This window comes from Apis florea, unplaced genomic scaffold (assembly GCF_048593485.1).
Source record: "Apis florea isolate Af1SG1 unplaced genomic scaffold, ASM4859348v1 contig_3193_pilon, whole genome shotgun sequence".
Lineage (NCBI taxonomy): Eukaryota > Metazoa > Arthropoda > Insecta > Hymenoptera > Apidae > Apis > Apis florea.
Genome location: NW_028256721.1, coordinates 540,790 through 568,738, shown reverse-complemented (window position 1 = coordinate 568,738; position 27,949 = coordinate 540,790). Strand labels below are relative to the sequence as shown.

General features: G+C 39.3%; 1 protein-coding gene and 1 long non-coding RNA gene across 6 annotated transcripts in view; one reads left to right on the top strand and one right to left on the bottom strand.

The window, feature by feature from the left end:
- LOC147657306 (uncharacterized) overlaps positions 1-27,949 on the bottom strand; it is a 141,924-nt gene that overhangs the window by 47,219 nt on the left and 66,756 nt on the right. The window contains exon 4 of one of the 3 annotated variants that reach the window (XR_015292686.1): positions 19,496-19,778. The exons of 1 other annotated variant lie outside the window; for it this stretch is intronic. Coding sequence is in view for 1 of the 2 variants with exons in the window: in XM_086910536.1 (XP_086766662.1) it covers positions 26,473-26,542 (70 nt within the window). In the remaining variant the exon portion in view is untranslated. Of the gene's footprint in view, positions 1-19,495; positions 19,779-23,769; positions 26,543-27,949 lie in introns of those variants that run through there. One more of the 3 variants, XM_086910536.1, reaches the window with a different exon arrangement.
- The window catches only part of LOC147657307 (uncharacterized), a 173,679-nt gene that overhangs the window by 81,309 nt on the left and 64,421 nt on the right, over positions 1-27,949 (top strand). For all 3 annotated transcript variants that reach the window (XR_015292689.1, XR_015292690.1, XR_015292691.1), the window contains exons 3-4: positions 22,247-22,735; positions 22,830-22,958. This is a non-coding gene — a long non-coding RNA (uncharacterized LOC147657307). The remainder of the gene's footprint in view (positions 1-22,246; positions 22,736-22,829; positions 22,959-27,949) is intronic.

Genomic DNA, 27,949 nt, shown 5'->3' with positions numbered 1-27,949 from the left:
CGAACGTCGCAACACAGTGGCCAGATTCGAAGAGTTATTAAAATACATCCTTCCTTCCGTCCTCTTCTTCGATCGATCCCTCTGTCATCTCCCATACTTGAAAAACTTTTCGAAAAATTCCTAATTTCAGCGTGTAAGATGTACGATCGAAGCGGCAACTTCTCGAAAACCAATAATTAGACGAGATTAACCAGCACGAGGAAAGGAAAGGAAGGAAAATATTACATTCTCTTCATCTTCCATCCAATTTACTCCTCGAATACCGGACAGAGATTCTAAAAATATCCAATCGATTATCCCAACCTTCTTTCAAATCCATTTTCACCCTCCCTCGAAACGCGCATCGAAACCGAACATGGAACACGTTGAACGCGTTAACAAAGGCAATCGATCAGCAAAAGGTATCAGGACCCGAAACAGGACCCCAACCAGCCAAGCCTCGACCAATAAAATACACCGTTATACCTGGAAACATAAACATTCTCCCTCTTTATCCAACAAACCCGTGTGCTCGATCTCGGGGAACATCGTAATAAACTCTCTTCCCTTGTTCGGCTACTCATAGATACTCTCGTTTCTACTCCGCAAAATCCAACACGTCCAATTACCGATTAACGATCTCGCCTCCGTGGAAAATAATTATAAAAGTATCGAAGAATGCCACTTAACCCCGGAGGTGGATGGCGCGACACCGACTGACGAGGACTAACTAACCCTTCTCCCTTCTTCTTCCATCACGGTCAGTCATGGTCCCCGACCTGTGACCCCTTTCTCGAGATATACACACACACACACAGTATGCATACAGCGCATTCAAAAAGTTCCGGGATCGGGACTGTTGCGATAAACGTACAGTGGCCGACGAAAGTATTTTTCGAATACGGTTTTATCTTTAATAATTGACGGAATATAAATTTTGGTGCAGTTTTTTTTTTCTTTTTTTATTACGTACAGATTTTCATTCAAACGTCCACTCAATTTCTCTCTTCGATTTTCTTCCCCCAAAATTGCCTTTCGAAACGTTTCACGAACGTTAAATATAATCTAAAAGATCACAGAAGAGGAGAATACATATATCTCGAATAATTAAATCTCGTGTTTATATTCTTTCAACAACGCTTCGACACACTTTCCAAGTAGTTCGCTTGCTCGATGTGTACAGCGTTGTAAGGCCGATAAATCGCGACGAAACCACGTCCACGGGATCTCCTCGTCGATCCCTTTTCGATGGATCTGGTGCGCCAGTTTAATGATGTGACGAGAGGAGGGGGGGGAGCCACGCCGAGGCAGAAACGTGTCTTCGGTTAACCGAACGCATCGAAGCTTATCTCTCCTCGGTTTACAGACGCGAGGGTGGTGGAGGAGGGCGCGTTCGATTCAGCCGCGGATGGAAACGCGCCGGTGATAAATTATTCGAAGAGCGCCAAGTATCATATTTTACATCCATCCCTTTTCCATTTCTTCTTTTTCTTCGTGTTCCTTCGCGTTCATATATGGGGGGGTATATTTTCTTATTTCCCTTCTTTCTTACATATCTTCCCCCTTTCAGCAACCTTTCAGCTACTTTTTACCCGATCGAAATTTGATCGATTCGTGATTTTCACTCGACGTAAATAAATAAATTAGCGAGTTCGTGTTTATAATATGATTTGAGGAAGTAAAATTTGTTTGTTGGCGAACAGCGTGGAGATTAATAACGAACGGAGTTGAAATAAATATTTTGAATTGGGAATATTCTCGAAACGATCCGGAAGAAGCATACGCGTTTCGAAGAACGCGTGAAATATTTATCCGCTGCTGATCTCGTCTCGATATTCGTTCGAAATTTTACTTGCCTCTTCGCGAGAATGAAGATACGGAACGAGATATTTTCGTCAAAGGTTGTAATAAACGTGGTTCGATCACGGTTTTCGAAAGAAGAATTAAGAATCTCGTTGTCGAAAGGATTCAGCATTTCCGGGACCCATCCCCGTTGGATCTCTATTCTCCACCACGATATCCTGTTTTAGTATTTAAACGAGCAGTCGCGCAACGAATGAAAAATATGGTCGCGAGCTGCATGAAAGTTGGTGCGCGAAAGCAATTACAGAATTCATGACCGAAAGCGGACGTATTGAACACGAAGCGTGCCACGGAATGTTAATCGAGGTGTCAAAACACGATCAAGAGATTCCATCTCGATTCTCAAATCTGAAACAAGTCACGAAGTGGCAAAACCGTTTGAACACCTGTACGCGCCATCGTATTAAATATACATTTCAATTAACATAAAATCCAACGAATACGAACAACGAGGCGACAAAGGAACGAGTAAAAATGAGAGAGACTTTTTTAAAAAAATTTATATTTCACTGATCTGTGAATTCCTACTCTTTAAACGATTCGTGACTCGGGCCCATAAACGCTACCCGCTAAAAAGGGTGATTGTAAACTTTCCTCGACCTTCCTTCCAAGGAGAATCGCCACGAGTCTTTGCAATCTGATCCTCTCGTTCATTCGGACCCCTAGTTAGCCGAATCCCGCCCATCGTATCCAGAAGCGTCGAGGAAGAGCAACTTCACACCCCTGAATCACACCCGAAATTTCGCAAAATTTATAAAAAAACCGGCTCGATCCTTGTTGCTTGTAAATCGTTAATCTTACCCCTTTCCAAACTTTCAATGCAGCAAAAATTTTTGACTACTATTCCCTTTATTTATTTATTTTTTTTTTCATTTAAAATTCCCCTCCCAAAAATTAGATTAAATGGTTATTTTATGAAGAAAATTTTATTATCATCCGAGTTACATGTAAATAAAAAACGAAACGAATTTTCCCCCGTAAATTCCAGATACGAATCCGAGCATTCACGCTCACCCAACCGAGATTCTCCTCCTCCTCCTCCTCCTCCTCATTCTCGTGCACGTACGATTGCAAATCAACGATTGGCGTGGTTCTTCGCGGCCAGCCGTTTTCCGCGCACGTACAACACGCGTTTCCTTTTACGTGGTTCTTCACCCTCCCCCTCCTCCCTCTACGCGCGCGGCTAATCCAGAACCAGGCAGGCGCGGCAGAATCTTAATAACCGACGTTTCTCGCCTCGGATAAGACGCAGGTGCCGATTCTCTTCGTCGAGAGGGGAAGGTTGCGCGAGGACAAGACTCCCCCTGTCTCCCCTCCTTCTCTAAGAAAAGATCTCAAGAGAGTGGGAGGAGGGAAGGGGGAATTTAAAGGGAGTCGGAAGGGAAGACAACGCAGTACGCAACGTATACGCTACCTTTGTTCGACGCGTGGCGAGATAAATTCAGCTAATAAATGACCGGGGGCTATTTACCGTGGCGGTAGCGCCTCGTTATCCGGCTCGGGCGCGTGTGTGTGTAGAATATATATACACACACATCCTGGCCGTGTTTTGCAGCATTTTGAGCACGGCTCAGTATCGGTAAGAGGCCGATAAATCTTGGAGGAGGCCTCGACTCCTTTCCCTCCTCCTCCTCCTCCTTCTTTGCGAGAGTCATCCGTGAGAGATGCTTCTTTTCTGTTGTCCCTTCCCCTCTTCCTCTTTTTCGATCGTTTCTTCCTCGTCTCTCTCGCTCCTCTTCCTCTTGCTCGAACGAGAGTGGCCGTAATGGAGAGTATCGTGTACACGCTTGCATCCTCACGCTGTGCGAATATGTGTGTGAATATGTGTGTGTGCGCGCGTATGTGTGTGCTCGAGAATACGGAAGAGGGTACTGTGACGAGGGTGGGTCCTCGTCGTGAGGACGTAAACCGCTATCGCGAGATCGGCGTCCGTCTTAATTATCGCCCTCGCCGTCCTCTTCTTGTCTGTCTGTCTCTCTCTCTCTCTCTCTCTTTCGTTGCTCTACGTGAGCATTCTCTCTCTCTCTCTCTCTCTCTCTCCTTCTCTTACCCTTCTTTCTCTTTTTTTCGCTCGGCCGTTTCGTTCGATCGGCGATCTCACGGTGGTGGTTCCATCTCCTTCTGTTCTTCTGCTTTCGACTTTTAGTCGATTAGGGTTGAATCGTTATTTCGAATCTGTTTATTTGACGAGTTTCCTTCGGGTTGGAGTTTTTTTTCGTAATTTTTTCGATCTATTATAACTCCACGGAGGGAAATTTTATTATTTTTAAGGAGAAGAATCGAGTATTTTTTAGCTTCTCCTTTTTCTTATCCCAAAGTTCTATGTATCCGATTCCAAGGGCAAATTCCAAGGGAATTTTCATCAATTTGAAATTACACGTTTATACTCACTTAAAATTATTATATCGTATAATTTTTATCTTCATTCGAAGATCGACCAAGTAAAATATTCTGAAACGATCGATATTCGATATTCTTAAATCGTTATTTAAAATTTCGCAAATTCGAAAATCCCCACGATACCTCGGTTTATTGTGATAAGGCGAATAGTAAAAAAAAAAAAAAAAAAAAAGAAATCCTCCTTGGATAGCGGAGAATAGCGGTGAACGAAATCTCCAGATGGTTGCGTCGCCCTCTCTAGGCGACCGGATTCTAGATAAAAGTGGACGGTTTTGTCGGACGAGGGAGGAAGGCCTTCGAAGGGGAGGAAAGGACGACCGATATCTCGCGCTTATGATTCCTCGAGCGTTGATAAAACCGACTGCTCCTTCGTCCCGAAATGGGATTGGGAATCGGTGGCCTGGCAACGTTTTACGTTTCCTTGCCGATAGTCCTGCAAATTTGCTTTTTTTCCTTCTCTCTCTCTCTCTCTTTCTCTCCCCTCCTCCCTTCAGTGATAAGGTGAAGGCCAGATTTAAAGTCACCGCGTGATAAAAACGAAGATAAAAGGCAGGTTTGTTTTTGAGGTTGAGATAGGATAGTGTCGTAGGAGTTGTCGTTTGCGTTTCGATTATATCGATCGCGGTCACATTTTCGGCGTTAGGCTGGCCGATAAATGTTAGTCGATGATATTCGTATTGGTTTTGGGCGTGTTTATTTGGATAAGATGAAACGAGATGAAACGAGTTTCGTTTTGTTTTTGATTATTTTGCAATTATTCGACTGTCACTAATCATAATACGTCGTTATTACGTTACGTTTGATTTTAATTAACGTACGTTGGATTCTTTTTTTTTTTTTTTTTATTACCGGGCCTAGGATTGTTACATGTCACGACCATTAAGCTTTTAGTTCGAATCATTGAACATTCGGGCCACTTGTCGTGATTACTTGATCCGCGTCCAGATCATTGAGCCTCAAAACGAGTAGATCTCAGGATCACAGGGCCTGAAAACGATTGGATATCTGCACTACTAGATCTTCAAACTATGTGTGAGGCCACATTTATGAATCCAGATCATTGGATCTCACGATGTTTGGATCACCTCCAGATTTGTTAGGACCACTGGATTTCAGGATATTTGGATCATTACTCCTTTAGATCATTGGATATTAGATTTACTGGGCCTGAAGATTAGAGGATCTTAGATCCATAGGATCTCACGATATTTGGATCATTACTCCTTCAAATCATTGAATATTATTGGGCCTGAGGATTAATGGACCTTAGTTTCACTAGATCTTACGATATTTGGATCATTACATCTCCAAATCATTGAATATTATTGGGCCTGAGGATTAATGGGCCTTAGATCCACTAGATCTTACGATATTTGGATCGTTACATCTCCAGATCATTGAATATTAGATTTATTGGGCCTGAAAATCATTGGGCCACTCGATGTCACGATATTTGGATCATCATTGGACACTATAGATTTATTTATTGGGCCCGAGGATTATTGAACCACTGGATCATTACACATCTCCATCATCATTCGATATTAGATTTACAGGGCCTGAACCACTGGGGGGCCTTATGAACACTGGACGCACGGACCACCGAAGACGAAGAGGTTTACCCCAACTCCTCCCAAAACGAAACAGCCTAACACCTACCCACTAATTAAGGCCCATTCGCAAGGAATTCGTGCGTTTAGGTAATTCAATTCGATGCAACACTGTCTGCGGTTTAAATATACCCGTGTCAGGAGGAGTTTGAGTTTCGCCCATTTAGTATTTATCCAAATTACACGAGGAACGTTTGGACGAGAAGAGGGGGGAGGGGGGCTTCCCTTCGATTCGAGACCTTCTTACTCGATCGTTTTATCGGCTCGGGGTACGATAAGCTAAAGGAATAAATACAAGGAAGGAGGAGGAGGAGGATGGTGAAGGGGGAAGGTAAAAGGGGGAAAGGAGCTCCGTTTTAATAATTCACGCGAGGAACCGATACGAGGAAAATAAAGATGTAGGCCCAACAACGGCCATTTTTCCTCGTTAATTGAAGGAAGCGAGCCCTTTTGCTTGGTAGATCGTGATAAGGCCCCGAGATCCACCAGCCGAACAACGAAGAGGAGGGGGCCACGCTGGTGGAGGAGCGGCCTTCTTCGCTCGCCTTTCTTTAACAGTGTACAACAGCCTGCTTCCCGTCTTGCAAACCATTCCTCTTTCCACATCCTCGTGCAACATCCTCGTGTGCATTGTGCGCGCACGATAATGACGACGAGGAAGAAAATTATCTATTATATCCTACCTGGACGGGAGGACGATCCTTGGATCCGTCTTCGAATAGAGTAGAGAGGGGGAGCGAGATGTCGTTGTGGTATTTCTTCGAGTTTGACGCACGATTTGTCGAATATATAATTTTCGTACAGTAAATTGTATGAAATTTAAACGATCGAAGATATATCCGTGATCGATAATATTTTTAAATACGCGAAAAAAACGTGCGAATCCATTAATATAATATCGGAATACTGTACTCTTTAAACTTGTTACAGTCTTTCGACTATAAATAGTATTTTTCACTGCGAATAATAATGATGGAACGACGGAAATAGGGAAAGATTTTTATTTATATCGTATAGGATTGCACGTATTTATCAGCAACGGTTGTACACGTATAAGTACCTCGTTAAAACTGTCTCGTGTCCCGTTTAATAATCAATGACGCAAAGAAAATGCGCTAACTTTTGGTTTACACTTTGCAAGATAATGGGCGATTTATTATGGAAACGTGTTTTATCCTGCGCGTTAGTTTACTTGGTCGAAGTCTAATGGAACGTATGCTATTATTATCCCACGGTTAAAATTTAACACACAAACGTGCCGGAGAATTTACAGCTCAGAATTTATAACCATTCAATTGTCAAAAGAAACGGAAATATTTATCGAAAAATCTCTTCCTAAATCTTTCATATACGTATCCTTGGAATCCAAATCGACTTTCCCCCCAAAAAAATCTTCAAAATCTCCTTCGATCAAGCGAAATTTTCTCACCCTCGAACAACACCCCAATCCTCTTAATACTCTTAATAACCGAAACTCGTCCAAATCGTGGCAAACACGTTATTTCGTTGGAACAAAGGCGGTTTGGATGTTGATGGACAGATGTTTTCTCGTTCCTTTGATCCGTTCTAATCCGCGATTCGTACGCGGCATCGCGCGCTTTCGTCGGATTAAGAGGAACGGGGGGAAGAAGCACGCGCGGCCGGATGACAAATCGAAACGTTTCGCCTCGTTCGACACGAGAAATCGATGACACGCGAGGAGAGGGTCCAATTAACAGGCCCCCGCCGGCCTCAATTAGCCCAATTAATTGGTCGTCTCGTTGCATTTGCATCTGCCAACCGCGATTGCCATTATTCTTTCGCACGATCGAATCTTCTTCTTCGAAAATTGTTGATCGAAAGTCAGCCTGGCAAGAGTTATTTTTCGCTTCGTTTGAGTGTGAAATTTAACTTCATTCGGACACAATATAAATAAGAACGCGCGAGTTCGACGTAAAAGTTTAACCACTCGATCATCATTTGTCTGTCGCTCGTCACTGTGTTTACGCAAATCGCGTGAATAAAAGTGAAATTAAAAATCTCTTTTACTATTTTTCTTTTTACGTTTAAAAATGCAAAACAATATCGTATTTCCAATTTTTTTTTTTTCTTACCTATATTAATTTTAATTCAATTCCCCCTATCTAGAATCTAAATTTATCACACATACTTGTATCGAGCGGCGACTCAAACGAACACTTTTCTCCCTTCCGTGTATAAGAAAAATCCGATTAACGGAGATATATTTTTATTCCTGTCCGGATATAATCAACCCTTCGTTTCCTTCGTGAAAACAGCCCGACAGTTGCACCAACTTCGCAACGTTTATCAGCGGATTTCTTTCGAACGGGCACCGCGAAGAACTTTAATTCAATCAGTGCGGGTCGATGGATATGTGTGTGTGTGTGTGTGTGTGTGTGTGTAGACGAAATCGCAAACGCCACATAATTCCATCCGAGGTATCGGCTTCGCCGGCAACTGTCCCGAACTCGTCTCGAGCCGGCGATTCCCCGACAGTCTGGAAAGTTGCGGCATTACGACCGCCATTTTTCCTTTTAGCGACCCCGCCGAGGATTAAAACCCGTCGGCGAAAATAGCGAAACTGTTTGAAACGTGAGATTTCTTTGTTCTTCGTTCCTTTTTTTTTTTTTTTCATACGAATATTTGGAAAGAAAATTGGATCTTGAGCTCCGCTCGAAGTTTCACGGAGCGTCGAGGAGTGATTTTTCGTTCTCGATTTGATTGGGGTTTCGAGATGATTGTTACGATTCGCGATTTTACCGTATTTTGGAAGGATTGAGGTTTTTGTGAAAAGTTTTTTTTAGAGGGTTGTGAAAGAAATTTTGGCAAAATTTTTCGAATCGCGAAGACACGTATGCATTGTATCGTAATAATGTCAAGCTTTTCAAAGCAATCGATCCAGCAGAAAGTAAATAAAACGTATATATAATCGTTTCAAATGGGAAAGGTTTGACCTTTTTTTTCCCCCCCGGTGCCGAATTACACGATGCCATTCGAAAACGGAAATCCCTTGTCGTCGCACCGATGAAAGGTGCACGATATCGAATAACTTACATTTTTCCAGATGTGAAATTCGTTTTATAATTTAGATCCCAACCATTCCTTGTTCGAACGAACAACTTGTCTTTCCCTGAAACGCTTCTTATTTTTGTATCTCGGTTCTCGAAACTTTATATCCAAATCCATCAGATTCCCGATTTTTTGAGATAATTCGAAAATCATTCGAACGAGTTAACAGTTGAAGAGAAATTGTTCCTTAAGACTCTTTCATACGATTCCGTTTCGTCTAAAGCGTCAATAATCCCCCGCCATTTCACGATTTTTCTTATTATAACCTCCACGAGGGGTGTTAAGGCCCTTTGTCGAAAGAAACCATATTGCCATAGAAGGCTGGCCACGGTAGCCACGGATTTCGATTTAAATTTCACGATTACTTATAGATAAATTGCGAATCGAGAAGGGGCCGCCAGCTGGAATGAAGAGAATAGTCTCGAGCGTGAAATGATATTCAATGTAATAAAATTGCTCGAATACCCGTGAACACCACGAAGAAAGAGAGGAATAAAGCGAGACAGGTGTGTTGTACGCTTCCGTCACACGGGTCACGAAAAAAAATGTGTGTAATTTCCATCCCGGCCAACGAATCGACCAGTTTAACACGCGATTGCTAATTTTTTCAACCATTTTCCCCTCTTCCCTTCTCCTTCTTCCTTTCCATCGCGGCGACACGTCGTTACGCCTTAACGATCGTAATATGCTAATGAGGGGAGGAAAGTTGGAAATTCGACGAATATATATATATACCCGTTGCCTTCTCGATCAGAGTATTGTTTCGAGTCGATCTGGGAAATCGTGTCGTTGATCCTCGCACGTGAGAGTAAATACGGAAATAATTGTTTTGTTTGGTAAAATTGATTTTATTCCGAGATTTATACCGGAAAGGCTGATATGTGGAATTTGATCTAGAATTAATTGTTGTTTCTTCTTCTTTTTTGATAATTCTTTTTTTATTATTTCTTTTCGTTAAACCTATCGATTATAGTTAAATTAATAAAAATTACGAGAAATTTTGATTTTTTATTCCGATAACCGTATTGAGATTAAGATAATTTTTAGGTTTTAGGAATGTTTATTATCTTAGACGGAGAATGTCGAGTATGAATTCTTAATAAAACTTAATAAAGAAGTGAATTCTTCGACATTCGAACATTCGTTAATATTCGCGAAAAATAATTGCGTAGCAGGATTGATTTTGTCATTACTGAAGAAAACAAAAAAAAAAATGCATATATTTGTATAAATTTAATAGCATCAATCCAAATCGAATTTTTGTTAAATAAAAATCTACGTAATATCTACATTCAATACTTTAAAAACATATTCCGATATAAAATCCATCAAAAATCAATTTACATCCGTAATATTGTTAAATTATTATTAAATAAAAATTCCGAAAAAGAATCAACGGTTAATAGAACGATATATATATATATAAAAAAAAAATCCATTAAAAACTCTGCAATTTAAATCTAAAAATGTAAAAGAATTAAATAAAAAAAAAAAAGAGAGAGAGAGAGAACGTATCTGCCAAATTACAATTCCAACTATTCCATCTTCGCATCCACTCCGTGTTCCACACGTTGTCGTCGAACAAAATTATTCGAGTGAAGTAAGAATCGAAGGATGCGAATGTGAAATCGTTCTTTCGCACAATGTGTCCGAGATGCACTCGACGAAGGAATTAAACCCTGGAAGAATTCGCAAATGTGTTCGATGCGTGGCCGCACAAAAGATCATATTTCCCATATTTTTTTTCCTTTTATTCGTCGACAAAGAGGCCGCGCGAGTAACCAGCAATCTCGGCCAGGAATCGAGGAGGCATACCTGTTTCCCAATTTCCAATCCGTCGAGTCGTAAGATCGGATCTCGAACGCATCGATTCGAGGACGTTTCACATTGTCGGGACTCGTGACACGATCCCTCTCTGAGTTACCGTTCTGGTATTTCTGCTTGCTCGAATCGAATTTTGGTTTGGTAGAGTAAAAAAAAAAAATGGAAAATTTAGGAGAGATTTTAAAAAAGAATCAAGAAGAAAAAAGATAATAGAAATGCGTTTAAAGATGATAAAAGGGGCTCCATTTCGGTATTCGAGAATTTGTAATAAATTTTAAAAAACTAACTGAAATTTAGTAGATAATGAGATGACGCGAGGATAACCCTCTCCGACATTCGTTCACGCGGAATCTCTGCAAAAGTTGTGTTCAAATCGCGTTTTAATAAAATAAAAATTGTTAGATAATAAAAATTTTAACAATTAATTCATAATAGATCTATCCTCTGCGGGACGTTCACACACGTTTTAATGGCGTTTAAAATCGTGAAAAGTTCGATTTAAACTCTTGTTCAAATTTCGAAACAACAAGTCCATTGATTAAAAGGAATACGCTCTAATGTATCCCCTTTAAATTTCAATTTTCATTTCCTTCGCTAAATTAAAAAAGAGAAAGGAAAGAACAAACACGTGCAAATCTCTCAAATACTACTAAAAAATAATAAGTAAAAAAGTGAAATCAGAAGAGGACGGTATAGCTTCGCTCCTCGAGAATCGAATTCTCAGGGCATCGGGTGACGACGAATCTCCTCCCCCCTCTTGGAGGGCTGAAAAATCTGGAGAATAAGGGACCGACCGGATGAACCTCGACCTCGAAATGGACTTGGCGCGACAAAATAGCGGGGACAAAATAGAGAGGAGTAGAGAGAGAGAGAGGAAAGTGGAGAGAAAAGGAAAAGGTTGGGGAAAAAGTGGAGATAAATGGATAGAGAGAGAAAGATGTCGCGCGCTGTCGAGGTTTGTCCAAGAGATGTTATCATCGCTGAGAGGAGGAGGCGTATACGATGAAAAGGTGGCCAGGAACCTCTTCTAACCCCTCCTCTCCCCTCTAACAATCGCATTCCTCTCTCCCTGCGATCCGCTCGGCCCGATAGTTTCGACAGAGTTGCAATTTGCTCGATGCGCGCCCTTTCCACTCTCCCCTCCAACGTATCGTTCGCGACGTGGTGTGGAACGATCCTCCTCGACAGCAACGGCCGTGGACGACAATGAGATTGTTATCGAGGGCCGATTCCTCGTCCTTCCTCTTTGTGCAGCTGTGCTGATCGTCCTCCTCCTGCTCCACGTTTCTCTCCAGTTTCTTCTTCCCCCCTCCTTGAGGGGAGGGGATTCTCGCGCGCATTGCACGCGTCTTTTCGCGGCGGGTAAACGGATCGTGGTGTAAAATGTAAATACAGTTCTTCGGATTTGAGGTTAGAGGGAATGGAAGAGGAGATTCGTTTGATTCTGAAAAGTTTCTGATTTTTCGCCAAATAATCAATCCGATCCCTAATTTTTAACTCTTTGCACGTCGTTATCCGATATTTTATTATTACATATACATGTATTTACGTTAGTATTACATTCTAGGGATTCTTGTTACGATGCTTTCTTTTAACCTAAATCTATCGACATTTCATGTATACCTATTCCTACCATGAGCGGTCAAATGATCGCTGCAAAAAAATGTATCTTAAAGAGATTTAGAAAGAGATTTTAACTAATTGGATTTGTAAAGTAAACGATAGATTTTAGTGTTAATTCTCTGCTTAAATGCGCGTGTATATAATTGATTTTGTTCCCGAGATCGTTCATTTATAAATATTATATATATGTATGTATAATATATTATATAGATTTTCACTGATCGAGATGCAGATAAAATTTATATAATTTTTTTCAAATTTTTTTTACCAAAACGACAAGTTAGCTTGTAACATCTATTCCCGGAAAAGTGTCTTCATTTTCGATCGAATGTGAAAACAAATTCCTAGTTGATCGGTAACCTTCTTCTTAAATATAAATACGAGCGCAAAGGGTTAAAGAAACGAATATTTCGAAAACTTTACATCAACCAATCCTCCATCTTAACCGCACGCTGCGTGTCATCTCTATATAATCGAGACGATCCTCGTGAATCCGAGCTATTGACAAACAACTTGGTAATTTACTGGTCGAGGGGGAGAAGGGAGGCTGGCCCACGAGGATGCGAGATCGGTATCGGGATGGAAGAGATTTCGAAAAGTGTAGCGTAGCGAGTTCTGTTGTATCCGATTCGTCCCCGAAAAGGACTATCCGCAGATAAAAAGAATGGTTCTTTAATAAATAATGGGCGTAGAGGCCCATTGTGAGCCGTTTCTTTTGCATCCAGTCGGAGAAACGGGGGGGGGGGGGGGTTGAAGAGACCGGATCTTCTTCCTCTTCTCGATCTCCGTTTCTCTCTCGTTTCGTTATGGAAACACGGCCGATGAGTGGAAGATTTTAACCCGGATTTATCGAATAATTTGCGAATAATCATTCGTGACGATTAAAGAACGAAGATTGTATCTTATATCTCAGGGAAGAATTTAGAATTGCGATCTAATGATATTTTCGAGACGAGAATTTTATTTGTTAAATAATTACAGAATTCGAATTCAATAATACATGGATATCATTTAGGATGACGCTTTATAGATGAATAGAATTTTGCTCGATACAGTATACAATGGAAAAAATATCACGTTTCCCCTATCGTTTTCACCATATTGTCGAGCAGAAAAATCTTTCATCCTCAAAATATCTGCCTGCACATTCACCCATGTTTCCAACGCTATTATCATTCTTCGAAAGAAAAACCCGCCCAGAATGTTTGAATCTTCCTACATATCCTTCGATAAAACGATACAGTTCTGCCAACCTTTTACCTCTGCTCAACCATCCCATCTCCAAATAGAGAAGAAGCAATCTCACAAAGAAGCCACCCTCCTTAATTACAAAAAAAAAAAAGAAAAAAAAAAGGGCAGCGAAAGATCAGCGAAAAAGATTAGAGAAATAATTGGAGAGGCACGCGGATAAACGACGTGGAGGAAACGGATGATGACGATGATGAAATTCGGAGCCAAGTTTCCAAGTTCTCGAGTTCGCTGGAAGTTTAAGCGTTCGGAAGGATCACTTCCCTCGGAATGCCTGTCGAGGCAAGAAAGAGGTAAGAAACAAAAAAAAAAAAAAAAAAAAGGGGTTTCGAGTAACATCCCCGCTCATTAACCATCGATTATCCCGCGACTCTTCGATTATTGGGGATCGATAATCGCGACTTAAATTAAACTCCATTTTTCTTCTTTTTCTTCGGCCAATTTTTATCGTGGCCGCCTCGATTAATTCCCTCTCCTAAGAAAAAGGGGAATTGTTCTTTCTTATTATTCTAATACGCTTCTCCCTCTTCTTTTCGAGAGAAAGTGTACAGCTCAGCCGATATTAACTCGGCCGATCTTTTATGCATTCACCCTGTCCCGCGATAACGTCTCCATTTTGACGGAGTGGTTTGAGTCGTTATGTGTGTCGCGTGAACGTGTTAATGTTTGCGCACGAAGACACGAAGAGGAACTTGACTTGTGGCATAAGCTTTTCGAGGACGGCGACGAGGATCGATGAATTGCAAGTTTTTTTTCTTTCTCTTTCTTCCATCTTCTTTTTCTCTTTTCTGAGGTAATGTTAACGTTGGAAGTATCTATTAGCGATAATCGAGTGATAGTCGATTATTCTTGGACTTTATTCTGGTCAAAGTTGTTTTAATTAACGAGCATGACTTTTAATAATAATACAATTTTTTTTTTATATATATATAAAGAACAATATTATTTCTCTCTTTCTCCCTCACTTTTTGGTATTATGCTTTTTCGAATTTTTCAAAAAAAAAAAAAAAAAAAAAAACAGTGAAAATACGTACATTTTTAATCGGAAAACTAAATAAAAAAGCGGTTCTGTGGGATTGGTTGACTACATTCGAAAATTGGTTCCACGGTAAAAAAAAAAAAAAAAAAAAAAAAAAACGGGAAATGTGATTTCATCGCATGATCCTCGATCAATCCTCTATGGTTCTCATTTATTCCATTCATTGTGAAATTTCATTTTATTATAGTTAATAAAATCCCACCATAAATGTCACAGCCATTCGAGAGCGCTCGAAACGAGAGATCCTCTGCACGTGCAGATACTATTTTCCATTTCGCTGTTCGTACAAAGATGATCGTGAAATGGAACGTAAAATGGAGGACAGAGAGAAAGAAAGAAGATAGCCTGCACGATCATTTAAAACAATAGAAAATAATAACTGACGATGAGATTGAAAAGTTGTTGCTTACAAATTCTTCCGATTTTCCAATTTTTTAATACAACCAATTTGAATTACGTTAACGCTATTTATCTAGCACAGGATTCCTGCTCCTCGTTATCCCCTTATTCCACCCTTAACCGAGGCGTTCGCGGTTTACGGGGCTAAACGTAGCAATGAAACATCCAGTTCTTTCCGAGTCAGCGACAATGAGATCAGCAATGGTGAGAGGAGCAATCGCTGCTGGAACGATCCGATTTCCTCCCCTCCTTCATAACTGGAAAGATCGAACCTCGCTATAAACGTTTCTCTTTAGGGGTGATTCTCCCTTCGGAAAGGCGTGGCCACGAATTCGATATGGAGCACGCTTTTAGGGGAAATAATTTAACGTTTTTCCTTGGAAAGTAACTCTTTCCACTACGCGAGCCGTTGCGATAAGAGTGTATTTTTAAGAAACCAAGCGATTCGAGTTAGTAGCAGTAGTACCCTTTGATCGAGATGTTCCCCTTCCCCCCCTCCAAGATGTTGCACTTTTTTTTAATTTTCTTTTCTAATCGAAATAAGAATTAAGGAGGGATCATCGAACTTTTTTCTCCAACGATTTTCCATTGGAAAATTTAAAATTTTGACGAATGGATAAGAGAGAGACTTTTGTCCAATATCGCAAATACGAATTCCAATGATTGACTGGTTTTGGATTTGGAACTGGTCCCTGGATATTAGAAGCGAGATCGGAATAATCACAGTGACGCGTGTAAGGTTAATAATAGGCCGGGGAGTGTAAATTACTCAGGGATTCGACTTCTTCGCCGAGAAACGCATTAATGCACCGTAATGCAACTTCTGTTCTCTGTGTCGTTGATGTATGCGAGCAATAAATCATGGAGAATCTTATTTGGACGGGGTTACAGCCACCGGCCTCGTTCAACAGGTCTAATTTGCGGAGAGGCATCGTCTCTCACGGTTACCTTCCTTCCTTCCTTCCTTCCTTCCTTCCTCCCTCGCGCATTCCTCTGCGTCTTTTTGCACCACCTCTGGTGGAAATGCTCGCCCTCCCCCCCTTTTCAATAATAATGAAACCGCGCTCGTCCCTCGATTGCCTTCGTAATTAAAACGAGAAGAGAAGGGAGACTTGTTGACTTGTATTTAATCAAATTGCGGATCGAGTCCATTTGTTTTCTCTCGTTGAGCTCAGCGTATTCTTTTTTCTTTTCTTTCTTTTTTTTCTTTTTTTTTTTCCCAATCTGATTTTTCTCGAGAAGCAAGAGTGGAAGGGGAAAGGAAAAATATTTTCAGAAAGAGGGGGAGGGGCGTGTAATGACGCGACAAAGATGACAAATTCAATCTATTTCCCGTATTCCGTGCAAATTAAGGGAGAGAGTTAAGTCGTTTCGAGCGCACGGCTTATTATCCTCGTGAAAAGCGTGCGTAGGTTTCATTGAATTCTACGCACGGCAAACCCCCCTCCCCCATTCATGCGTTCTCGCGGGACCCCGCTCACCAGCGATGGGATCAAGCGTATGACGAACAATCGGTGAACGAGATGAGTATCTGGGAAAAAAAGGGAACGATACTTTCACGTAGTGGATTCGAATCTCTACTCTCCGTGTGAATAATAGCGGAGTAGTTGAAAGTGGAATCGAATGGATTTTCGAATTTTCATAATTATCATACGACGGTAACTCGTTTTTTCGATCGAAATCGTTCTTTAATCGCAGTCGCAATTTAAATTCCACCATCTTTTCACACTTTCCTCGATCTTTTCGATCAATCGACGAGCATTCGAAAAATAACAACTCGATATCTGACTTTCGTCAGATTTGACTCGATCCCATCGCTACCCGTCACCCTTCGGCCGACAGTCGTGCAGGAGGCTGTGGCCGCGTGCGTGAATTAGGATATGGAGCGTAACTGTCGAGTAAAACTGGTTTCAACGCTGGAATCAATGGGGGAGGGTTCCGCGCCACTTTGACGCGCGTGTCACGTGGATGGCGTATTAATGGCGGCTGGAATTCCAGCTACGAGCCGTGATTCACAAATTCTGAGTGGTGGGAACTGATTCAATGGAAATAAGGCATTCTCGTGGTGGACGCAAGGAGAGGGAAAGATAATACGCGTGAAAATGTTTTTACGTAATGTATTCGAATGTAAAATGTCTCGAATCCGGGTTGAGGTAAACATGGGTAGAGTTTCGGATTGCAAACTCGAAGAATAGATAACACTTTAATAGAATTTCGAATCTGCGAAAATCTAATTTTTATATTCCAGTATTTAATATTAAAACGAAAGAAAGAATTCTTCGAAATTGAACGAATCTCCTTCTTCCTCGGAGGGGGAAATCTCGGCCCTCCCCCCCCCCCAATTTCAAACAATCGGCAAAATAACTTTATCAACCGTGGATCTTTTACCGCAAAAAGAGTGGAAAATCTGTGGAAATCTTCACGCGTCCACCACACCATTCGTTCCTCTCTCCGTTCCCATTCAATCTTCTCTTTATTTTTCTTTCTTTCTTTCTTTCTTTCTTTTAATGGAATTCACGAAGGAAAAGAGTTTCGAAGGGAGAATTGACCGATAACGAGATTGGACATACCGTTTGACTAATCGAGATCGAAAACTGGATCAGCGTTTAATTAATTCCCGGCCGATTGGAGCGTGGAACGATCGTTCGAATCGAAAAATTTGCCGTGGAAATATTAACGCTCGACTCGGAGCGATTTCCAACTTGATCGAGCCGCGAATTAGATAAATTTAAAACAATGGTCAAACAAAATCGACGAAAATAGCTTCCCCATAGATGGATCCATTCTTAAATAGATTTATCAGGGAAATTTTATATTCAAATAAAAACGCGGCAAATTAATTGAATTTGTTAAAATTTGTTAAATCATAGGTAGGTAGAATTGCAATTGAGGAAGTTAATTAAGAATATCGGAGTTTTTTTTTAGTTGTCCTCGCCAGGTGTGAAGGGGATTTTTCTGTGAGAAAGTTTTTTCGATCCGATGAAAAAGCGAGGAACGATGAGGGTTATGAGTGGTGGGGGTCGTTAAAGAGCGCGGTTAACAAGGATATTAAAAGAAAGAATCGCGCGTAATGGCCGGTTTATCTTTTTGGCAACGCGTTTTCATTGCCTCGTTAAAAGGTAGTGGCTACTCGAAGAAAACGTTAAAAAAGATCGTAACGCTACATAAAGATAAAAAATGACGGTGTTTTAAACGGCGCGCCAGTTACGAGTTGGATTCTTGCTGGGGTATTTAACGTGCGTGGAGAATTTGTGTGCGCGTCATTAACGATGATACCCGATTATATAATTCGGGCAAATTTTTTTTTAACGCGAAAAAAATTGTTTCCATTCCATTCGTTCGTGTATTAATTTTCTTTCTGTAGGATTATTTTTATTAAATTGATTTAACAAAAAACTCTCTTTTCGATTTAACAAACAACAAATGAACGATGATATGGAATTCTTCAAAATTGTTTGACAAATTGTTTGACGTTCTGACAAGAAAGCGTTCGATTGCCCTTTCAATATCCTCTCCCTCCATCTTCGATTAATTCTAATTATTAATTCAACTGCCGCCGCGTATATGGTTAATTGAAAAACAGGAGATAAGAATATAAACGTGATAAATCTTAGCAGGAAATATGGATAGAATCGGTGATCGTGCAACGCACAACGATGGCGATTCATGGATGCCAATCGTCCCCGTTCATCGCAGTTTCCCCTTTGATATCGAGTTTTTTTTTTCTTTTTTGCATTCGTTGCGCTCAAATGGACGAAAGGAAAAAAATCGAAATAGCCTGCTCTTCTCCCTCCTAGAATTTTATCTTCTCGCTCTTAAGGCCATCGATGCCAACACACCATCTACCACCGTATCTCTCCTCCTCCATTAATAACCAACTTGTTCTGGCCACGGATCCCTGACGTTTGGTCAACGTTTGATGCATTCAACAAGGGCGCTGTAATTTTTCTTTCGAGGGAAGTTGTTTCTTAATTTGAAAAGGCAAAGGATTGGAAGATTTCGTGGAAGGGATAGGAAATTTTTTGGAAAATAAAACAGAAAATACGTTTTCAAATATATATTCCTTTTTATTGAAGTAAATTACAAATCTGATTACAAAATATACAAAAATTCTATTCTATTCGGTTACATCTTCCCGCGAATGTAGGAAGAAACCCTTGGTCGCTTCATCAAAGGAGGATCTCGTGCAGCAACGTTTTGTTAACAAGGTACCAAATTTAGCCTCTCATCAATTACATTTCTCGATCCATAATTGGATTTAGCAGCCGGTTCCGAGTTGTTGGATCGACGTGCAACAATAAATATACAGGTATTTTCATTATCGAACGTCGACAGCCAGCCGCTCGTAAAGTCTTCTCCGGAACGAGCCACGATGATTTACTCGCTTTTTCTCCCTCCCTCCCTCCCTCCCTCTCTCTCTCTCTCTCTCTCTCTCTCTCTCTCTCCGCTCGTTCTGGCGCTCGTTCGAGTATCTTTGGACGGTCACGTGGACCTGCGTAAATTTTTTCACAAGAATTCGAGATTATATTCGTACTTACATCGAGATATATACGTACGCGGTGTATTCGAGGAGTGTGTTGGACGGCCACGCCTCGCTTATTCTTCCTGAAAACCTCTGTCATTCCATCAGCTGGCTCCATCGACGTGCCTCTCCACCCACAATGGCCTGTATATTTCTAATTAAAGGCCGCGTTCTTCTTCTTCTTCTTCTTCTTCTTCTTCTTCTCCTTTGCCATCAAGATGCAACGGGTCGCCGGAAGGAATAAATGTAAAAAGTTGAAAGAGTATTTTTCATTGATCGGATCTTCCGCTTCGAGGAAGATCTCGTCTCGTGTACCATTATGAGGAGAAAGTTGTGCAAGATGTATGTATTTCCTTTTTTTTTTGTAATAAACGTATCGATAAAGGAGATAGAATGGATAGCGTTGGATGGAAAGTTAATGATAAAGGCGAATGAAAAATAATGGAAATATTTTTTTTAAGCATTTTGAGTTAGTTAGTAGTAGTGGATAAATTTTTTAACGCTCTAGAATGAATATATATAAAGGAATGTATCAACACTTTATAAGTAGAGTAAAATCGACATCGATTGTTGGAAGAATGGAATCTTCCGATTAGTCTCGATAAAAATTCATTCCGTGAAATTAATCGAGTGAAAATTGAATTTTCCAAGATCGTTTAATTTAATATCGGAATTTTATTTCAATACTGATCTCGCAAATCTTGTCTTATCGGCAACGAAGAAATCGATCCATTAACTTGGGAGAGAATCTTTTCCACGATCGACACGAGGTTTACGAAACGAGATTATTCGAAGTTTAGGTTTTCCTCAAATACGATCCGATAATTTTAGAAAGCTTTTATCCAGCCGGATAATACTGCGGCAACCGCAATGAAATATCAAACAGAGCCACGGCTCGTTTGCATGACTTCGGTGCACGAATCACAGGCGATATTAAATCGCATGAATATTTAAAAAAATATTCCCCTCCCCGTCCTGGAAACTCTCCTCCTACGTTTATTATCCACTTTTTAGCTTCGTTATGAACGCGCTTTTTAATCGGCCTAAACTGTCCCCCCTCAACTTCCTTCCATCCCCGCGTGGCTTTCAAACGTGGCTGGCCACTTCCATTCTTTAATCTTTTTTCACTCGAGAACTTCTTCTTCGATAAAACACCGCGTTAATAATTCATCAATGCTTCAACACTTTTTCTTTCTTTCTTTCTTTCTTTTTTATCCCTGCGATAATTCTCGATCGTTTCGCATTAATCCACGATTTCGAGACAGAAATTGTTTGGAATTTGAGTTGCATCAAGAGATTAATATATCAAGTATTTCTGTTTAAATTGGAATCATTGGTGTAACGATATAACACTTACTGTCTTATTAAATATACACGGACGATTAATAATGGATATTGCATTAAATTTTTACTCTACTCGCTATTCCCGAAATTCTGCTGTAACGCACAGTTACCTGCGACAAATTTGTTTCGAGATTATAATTTATTAAAAAAAAAAAAAAACATTTATCACACAAATTTACGAATCTTTTTAATCTGAAAAATACTTTTTATTATTTCCATACTCATAATCGTTCTCCCCAAACCTCTTCCTTCATTGAAATCCGTCTCGCTCCAAACTTCGAAGCAAAAGTAGTAGCAATCGTGTCGTATTATCATAACTCGTCGATAGATAATCGATTCCCTCCCCCATTCCTTCCTTCCCCTTACACGGAACCGAATACGAACGAGCGAGGAAAAGAAAGCAAAAGACGTCACGAGGAAAGATCCCTTTTCTCTTCCCTCTATTTAACGAGAAAAAAAAAAAAAAAAAAAAAAACAAACGTGGCCAGCGACAGGCATCGATGATTATCTTCTCTGTTTTATGGAACTAGGCGAAACGTTATAAACCGGGCGCCGGTTTAATATTTATGCAACGTTTGCAACAGGTGAGAAGCGTGGTTGCCTCGTACGGGGGCGCAATTAAACGAAGAAGAGAGAGAGAGAGAAGGAGAAGAAGAGAAAGAGAGAAGGACGAGGGGTGGTCGAGTCGAGCTACTTATAGTCCACGCCCTTTCGTTCGGAAACGCGAGGTCGAATTTTAAGGTTAGAACCGTTTTAAAAGTTGGGCCTCTCGAGGCGGGGCCGAAACAAATATTTTTAAACGGCGCTCGAACGTTTCGTTCCACGCCTTCGTGGAAACGTAAACTCAGAGATCTCGTTCAGTTTACTTTTTTTCGCGTGTAATTAATTCTCGATCGTTTTTCTTGGACAATTCGAGGCTGGTATCGAAGGGGCAAGGTGAGTGACGTTCTTCTTCTTCTTCTTCTTCTTCTTTGTAGTAGTAGGAGAGGAAGGAAATTTTTTTTGGATTATTTAACTCGTGAAGGATTTGATTAAATTGAACGAAAGTTACATCGGGCAAACAAGAGTGTATTTAAGGCGAGGCGTTAATCCGTTGAAAAAGTAGTTGGTTAAAAATTTCGAACGAGGTTAGTTTATAAGTAATCACTTATTAAATTGAATAAAATTTATTCGTTTGGCATATATAATTATTTCCGATTGTTTGTTACGATTAAATCGTTGAAATAATTTATCGAAGTAACTTTATTTCGTCGCTTCGACTATTAAATTTTCCCCGTCACTCATTTAAACTGTTTGAATTTTTTTTTTTTTTTTTTTCTTTTTTAGAAACCATGTCTTCCATGGCACTGTAGCAGTAGTGGTATCCTTTGTGTCTTTAAATGCAAACAGAAGTTCTTCAGGAAACTCGTGAGAGGAAGCATGGATTCCAGAGAATAAGCAATGGTACCAAATAAGAAGCGTCCCGTTCTGAATAAATTCAATTCGGAAATAAAGGTGAAAAAAGAAGAGGAATTTAGAATTTCTACAAATCATTGCCTTTTATCGATAATTTTTTAATTATGAAATCAAGGCAGAAAGCTATTGAAAAGAAGGCGAACGTTTAAAATTTCCGTAAAATGGAAAATCCGTGATTTCTTCGTTTCGCGTACAATAAAAATACACGAAGAGGAATATAAACGGACATAGAAACTGGAATAAAATGGAGAAAAGAAAAAAGAAAAAAAAAAAAAAAAAAAAAAAGAAAAGGAATAGGCGAGTCATTAATAATAAATGGACATTTTATTGGTGGACCTTTATATTTCAACGATCGTCGAGGTAATAACGCCCTCTTGTGACGTCTAATGTAAAAAATATTGACGTCAATGGCGCACAATTGGCGTACTTATCATCCCTTGATATCTGTTCGCAGACGGAAAGGAGGCTAGTTAAAGTTTCACGGTAGAGGGGGCAGGTAAAATCCCCTCTCCCCAAACCGTTTCTAATCTTCGGAGTTCAGACCAAGTTCGAACGCCCAAGCTAACGTATCCTATTCTATCCGGTAAGTACATTTCTTTATTGATCTCTACGATTGTACAGCATGCTTTTTACGCATTTCTTTCGCGTTTCTTCTCTTATTTTAGTAGTCTATCGGGAATCGTGGTGTATCGTTGTAGTTTATATTTGTGTTTGTGTGTAGTTAATGTGTATTGTCGTAGTTGTAGTAGTCGAGTAATAATTGTGTAAGCAAGCATGATTAATTGATTAACAAGAAATTTAAAAATTAATATTAAATTCTTGTAATATTTTCAAGCTGGTATTTTGTAATATTTTGTAATATTTAGTAGTGCATGTATGTAATATTTGTTAGTGCATGTATATGTTTTTATATGTTATATGCATGATATATATATTTATAGAGTGTTAATTTATTCGTGAAAAATACGTTTAGAGGATGGATTTTAAAGGAACAAACAATAAAAATTGGTATTATAAAAATGTTGATCGAGGTTTATTTGATATAAAAAATAAGCGATTTAAGTTGGCGTTAAATGAAATGAGGCGGAGATAGAGTAAGACGTTGTCGTATGACAAAGCAAAAGCTCTATCACTTTCCATTTCATTTAACGAGAATTTTAATTGCTTATAAATTGACAAATAAATATCAATCAACATCTTTGTATAGCAATTTTTACATTTGTTCATTAGAATTAACTTAAATTCGCTGACATTAATTAATTTAAAAAATCTCACGAATACATTAACATCCTGTAGATATATTTTTTTGTTTTATTTTTTTTCGTTATAATTGACGAAAATATGACTAATAATTAGAATTAAGTAAAATGTTGAAAAAAAAATTAGGTCCTGAAAATATGGCAGATTAAAAAGGTAAGTAAAAAGGTAAGTAAAAAGGTAAGTGTAAAGGTAAGTAAATTAATTTGCGAAAAAATTTCACGTGCCACCTCCTCTCACATTATATTCTCCTAATACAAAATCTAAAATTTAGATAAAAATTTCCATTGGCCAAAAATTCGATTTTGTATCAGGAGAACATAAGTTGGTAGGAGGTCGTTCGAGAAATTTTTCCGAGAAATGACGTCAAATTCTCGGAATTTCCTTCCGTTTATATAATTCGATAGTTTATTTACATTTTCGGTTTGTTTATTTACATTTTCAATGTTTATTTACATTCTCGGTTTGTTTATTTACGTTTCCAATGTTTATTTACAAAAATTTTTCGAAATTTTCGAAATTTTAAAGGCCTGGCGCTGAAATTTCGGTTTGTTTACAAACTTTGGTTTGTTTATTTACATTTTCAATGTTTATTTACATTCTCGGTTTGTTTATTTACGTTTCCAATGTTTATTTACAAAAATTTTCGAAATTTTTCGAAATTTTAAAGGCCTGGCGCTAAAATTTCGGTTTGTTTACAAATTTTGGTTTGTTTATTTACATTTTCAATGTTTATTTACATTCTCGGTTTGTTTATTTACGTTTCCAATGTTTATTTACAAAAATTTTCGAAATTTTTCGAAATTTTAAAGGCCTGGCGCTAAAATTTCGGTTTGTTTACAAACTTTGGTTTGTTTATTTACATTTTCAATGTTTATTTACATTCTCGGTTTGTTTATTTACGTTTTCAATGTTTATTTACAAAAATTTTCGAAATTTTTCGAAATTTTAAAGGCCTGGCGCTAAAATTTCGGTTTGTTTACAAATTTTGGTTTGTTTATTTACATTTTCAATGTTTATTTACATTCTCGGTTTGTTTATTTACGTTTCCAATGTTTATTTACAAAAATTTTCGAAATTTTTCGAAATTTTAAAGGCCTGGCGCTAAAATTTCGGTTTGTTTACAAATTTTGGTTTGTTTATTTACATTTTCAATGTTTATTTACATTCTCGGTTTGTTTATTTACGTTTCCAATGTTTATTTACAAAAATTTTCGAAATTTTTCGAAATTTTAAAGGCCTGGCGCTAAAATTTCGGTTTGTTTACAAACTTTGGTTTGTTTATTTACATTTTCAATGTTTATTTACATTCTCGGTTTGTTTATTTACGTTTCCAATGTTTATTTACAAAAATTTTCGAAATTTTTCGAAATTTTAAAGGCCTGGCGCTAAATTTTCGGTTTGTTTACAAACTTTGGTTTGTTTATTTACATTTTCAATGTTTATTTACATTCTCGGTTTGTTTATTTACGTTTCCAATGTTTATTTACAAAAATTTTCGAAATTTTTCGAAATTTTAAAGGCCTGGCGTTAAAATTTCGGTTTGTTTACAAACTTTGGTTTGTTTATTTACATTTTCAATGTTTATTTACATTCTCGGTTTGTTTATTTACATTCTCGGTTTGTTTATTTACATTTTCGAAAATTTTCAAAAATTATTTGTAAGATACTTACCTATACTTACCTTTATTACTTACCTTTCTCTCAGCTGCTTTTTTATTTTTTTATGTTTTTCAACAGTTTTCTTAATTCTAAAGGGTTAAGGAATATGGATAATAGAAATTTAGGAGCACAGGAGTATTCAGGATTAAGGAACATGGATAATAGGAATATAGGAAGACAGGAATATATTAAGGATTAAGGAACATGGATAATAATAGGATAGGAGGAACACAGGAATATTCAGGATTAAGGAGCATGGATAATAGGAGAGTAGAAAGAACATAGGAATATTCAGGATTAAGAAATATGGATAGTAGGGATACAGGAATATACAGGAATATACAGGAACATGGATAATAGGAGGATAGGAGGAATACAGGATAATAAGAGGATAGGAATTTTCAGGATTAAGAAACACGGATAATAGGAAACACAGGAATAGGATTGAGGAATAGGAATAATAAAATATATAATAAAATATACATACTTGCCGAACGTAACGTCGCAACATCAGCCGTGGCAATATAATTCGGCCAGATCAAAATTCCAATTACCGTCCAATCCCTTCCCACCGTGCTTAAACTCGTAACCAGATAACAGCGGTCAGTCAAAACGTTCGCGTAATAGTCCAACACGCGCCTCCATCCAACGTTGCATCCATTACCTAGGGAAACTTTCGCGATAGGGGTTACTGGATGGACGATATCCATTCCCCTTCCCCTCCCAAAATCGTTCCTAATCTTCACCCACCGACTAATCCTCCTTCCTGCTCCACCAGCCCGAGATCTCTCTTACATCCACCATTCCTCCGTCCACCATCCATTCCCCGTCCCTGCACAGCGATGGTGGCGCAACCTCCACTCGTCAGGATCAGGGGTGTATCAGATTTCGAAGCGGCCGTGGCACACGTACTCGGCCCAAGGTAGATTAGATTTTAATAATGCAATTTAGGTTTACGGCGGTTATGTAGCGAACGAACGAACGAACGAACGAAGGAAATGGAAGGGAGGGGGCGTAGGGCAGAGGGTTTGCTCTGGTCCGACTGTAAAACGAGCCGGTTTTCGCCTCGAGGAGGCAAACCAGCCCCAGACTGGTAATTGTTGGAATTTGATTGGGCCTGGCCTCCACGCAACTGCCGCAAACCGTGTGCCTCATTCTCTCTCTCTCTCTCTCTCTCTTCATTCTCTGTTGGTGTATCCGTTGTTGGCATCGACTATGAGTTCAAATGTCCCCGGGCTGTTCGCAGAGCTGCGTGCGAATGCGAATTTCAGGGGTTTCGGGCGAAATTGATAATAGAACTGAGAGAAGTTTGGCCGGGGGATTGTAGAGGTTTGGAAAGGCAGGAAAGCAGTTGCAGAAAAGGGGGGAGGGGATGGAATGGGGTGGAAATGGAGGAGGTCTGTCGTTTCGTTTGGTAGATAAACTATTGAGGAAATCGTGGCTGGGAATTCGGTTAGCGAGCGCTGTTGAAAATCCTTGCTCTAATTTTTCGAGGAGGGGCGTTTATTTTTGGTTTGGTAAAAAGTTGGGAAGAAAGTTGGGAAGGGAAAAGGAGAAGGGAGAGATTCGAGGAATTGTGAACGCGTCTCGTTTTGGTTGGTGAAATTGGTGAAAGAGAGGGGAAAAAATGAAGAGAGAAAAAAAGGAAGGGAGTCTCTTGTTAAATATTCTTAGCCAAGCCAATGTTGAAACAAAATTGCCTCCCTGCTTGTTCTTTCGTTGATTATTTGAACAGCGATAACGATGACATAATCATCGTTCAGTTCGAACAGATACAATAACGATCAAATTAAATTTTTAAGTCGCATTAACGATTCAACCAATGAGAGAGAATGAGAATATTGAATATTTTACCCTTGTTGATTCAGTTTCTAATTAGTTTCTAATCTACGAGGGTCGGTAATGAATATATATACCCGCGTATAAAAGGTTAGTTAGACTCTCATAAAGACGTACCAGGAATAATATATTACCTGGAATATATTAACCACTTCCGATCTTATGAACTTTAAATACACATTAAGCAAAATCCATTCTCTTCGGCTATGAATACGTGTGCATTCCAAGAAATTCCATTGCTTGCCGGGGCTTATGCGCCGTTCAACGAAACTTATTCTACACTATAATTGTTCCTTCTCGAGAAAAAATACTCGTTATTTCTTCTTCTTCTTCTTCTCTCTCTCTCTCTCTCTTTTTTTTCCTTTTTGCGAAGATGAAAAAATCGATGAAAAAGATCTTAAGAAGCAACGGTCGACGAATTTCATTCGTAATGTCGCATGCGTCGTTCACAGTTTGCGTCATTGATAAAAGAAAAAAAAAAAAAAAAAAAAAGGAAGAAGAAGAAAAAGAAAATACGTATCAAAGCTAAACAACGTGGACATCGAGGGGGAGGGGAAAAAGCAATCCACGCTGAAAGGATTAAACGGAGCGCGGAGAACTCACGTTACAAAAGTGTGACACGAAACCACACAATCGCATTACCGTGCAAAAACAACCGTGGTAATCGAACGAATCGTTTTATGAACCCCGTATACGAAACGAAGCCGAAACAGCTTCTCTGTTCTCTGTTCGCAATTATACTCGATTTACATCTGGAAACAGGTTAAAAAAACAATATCCAATGGGGCAAACCCTACTACCGATTCGCAGTAAACT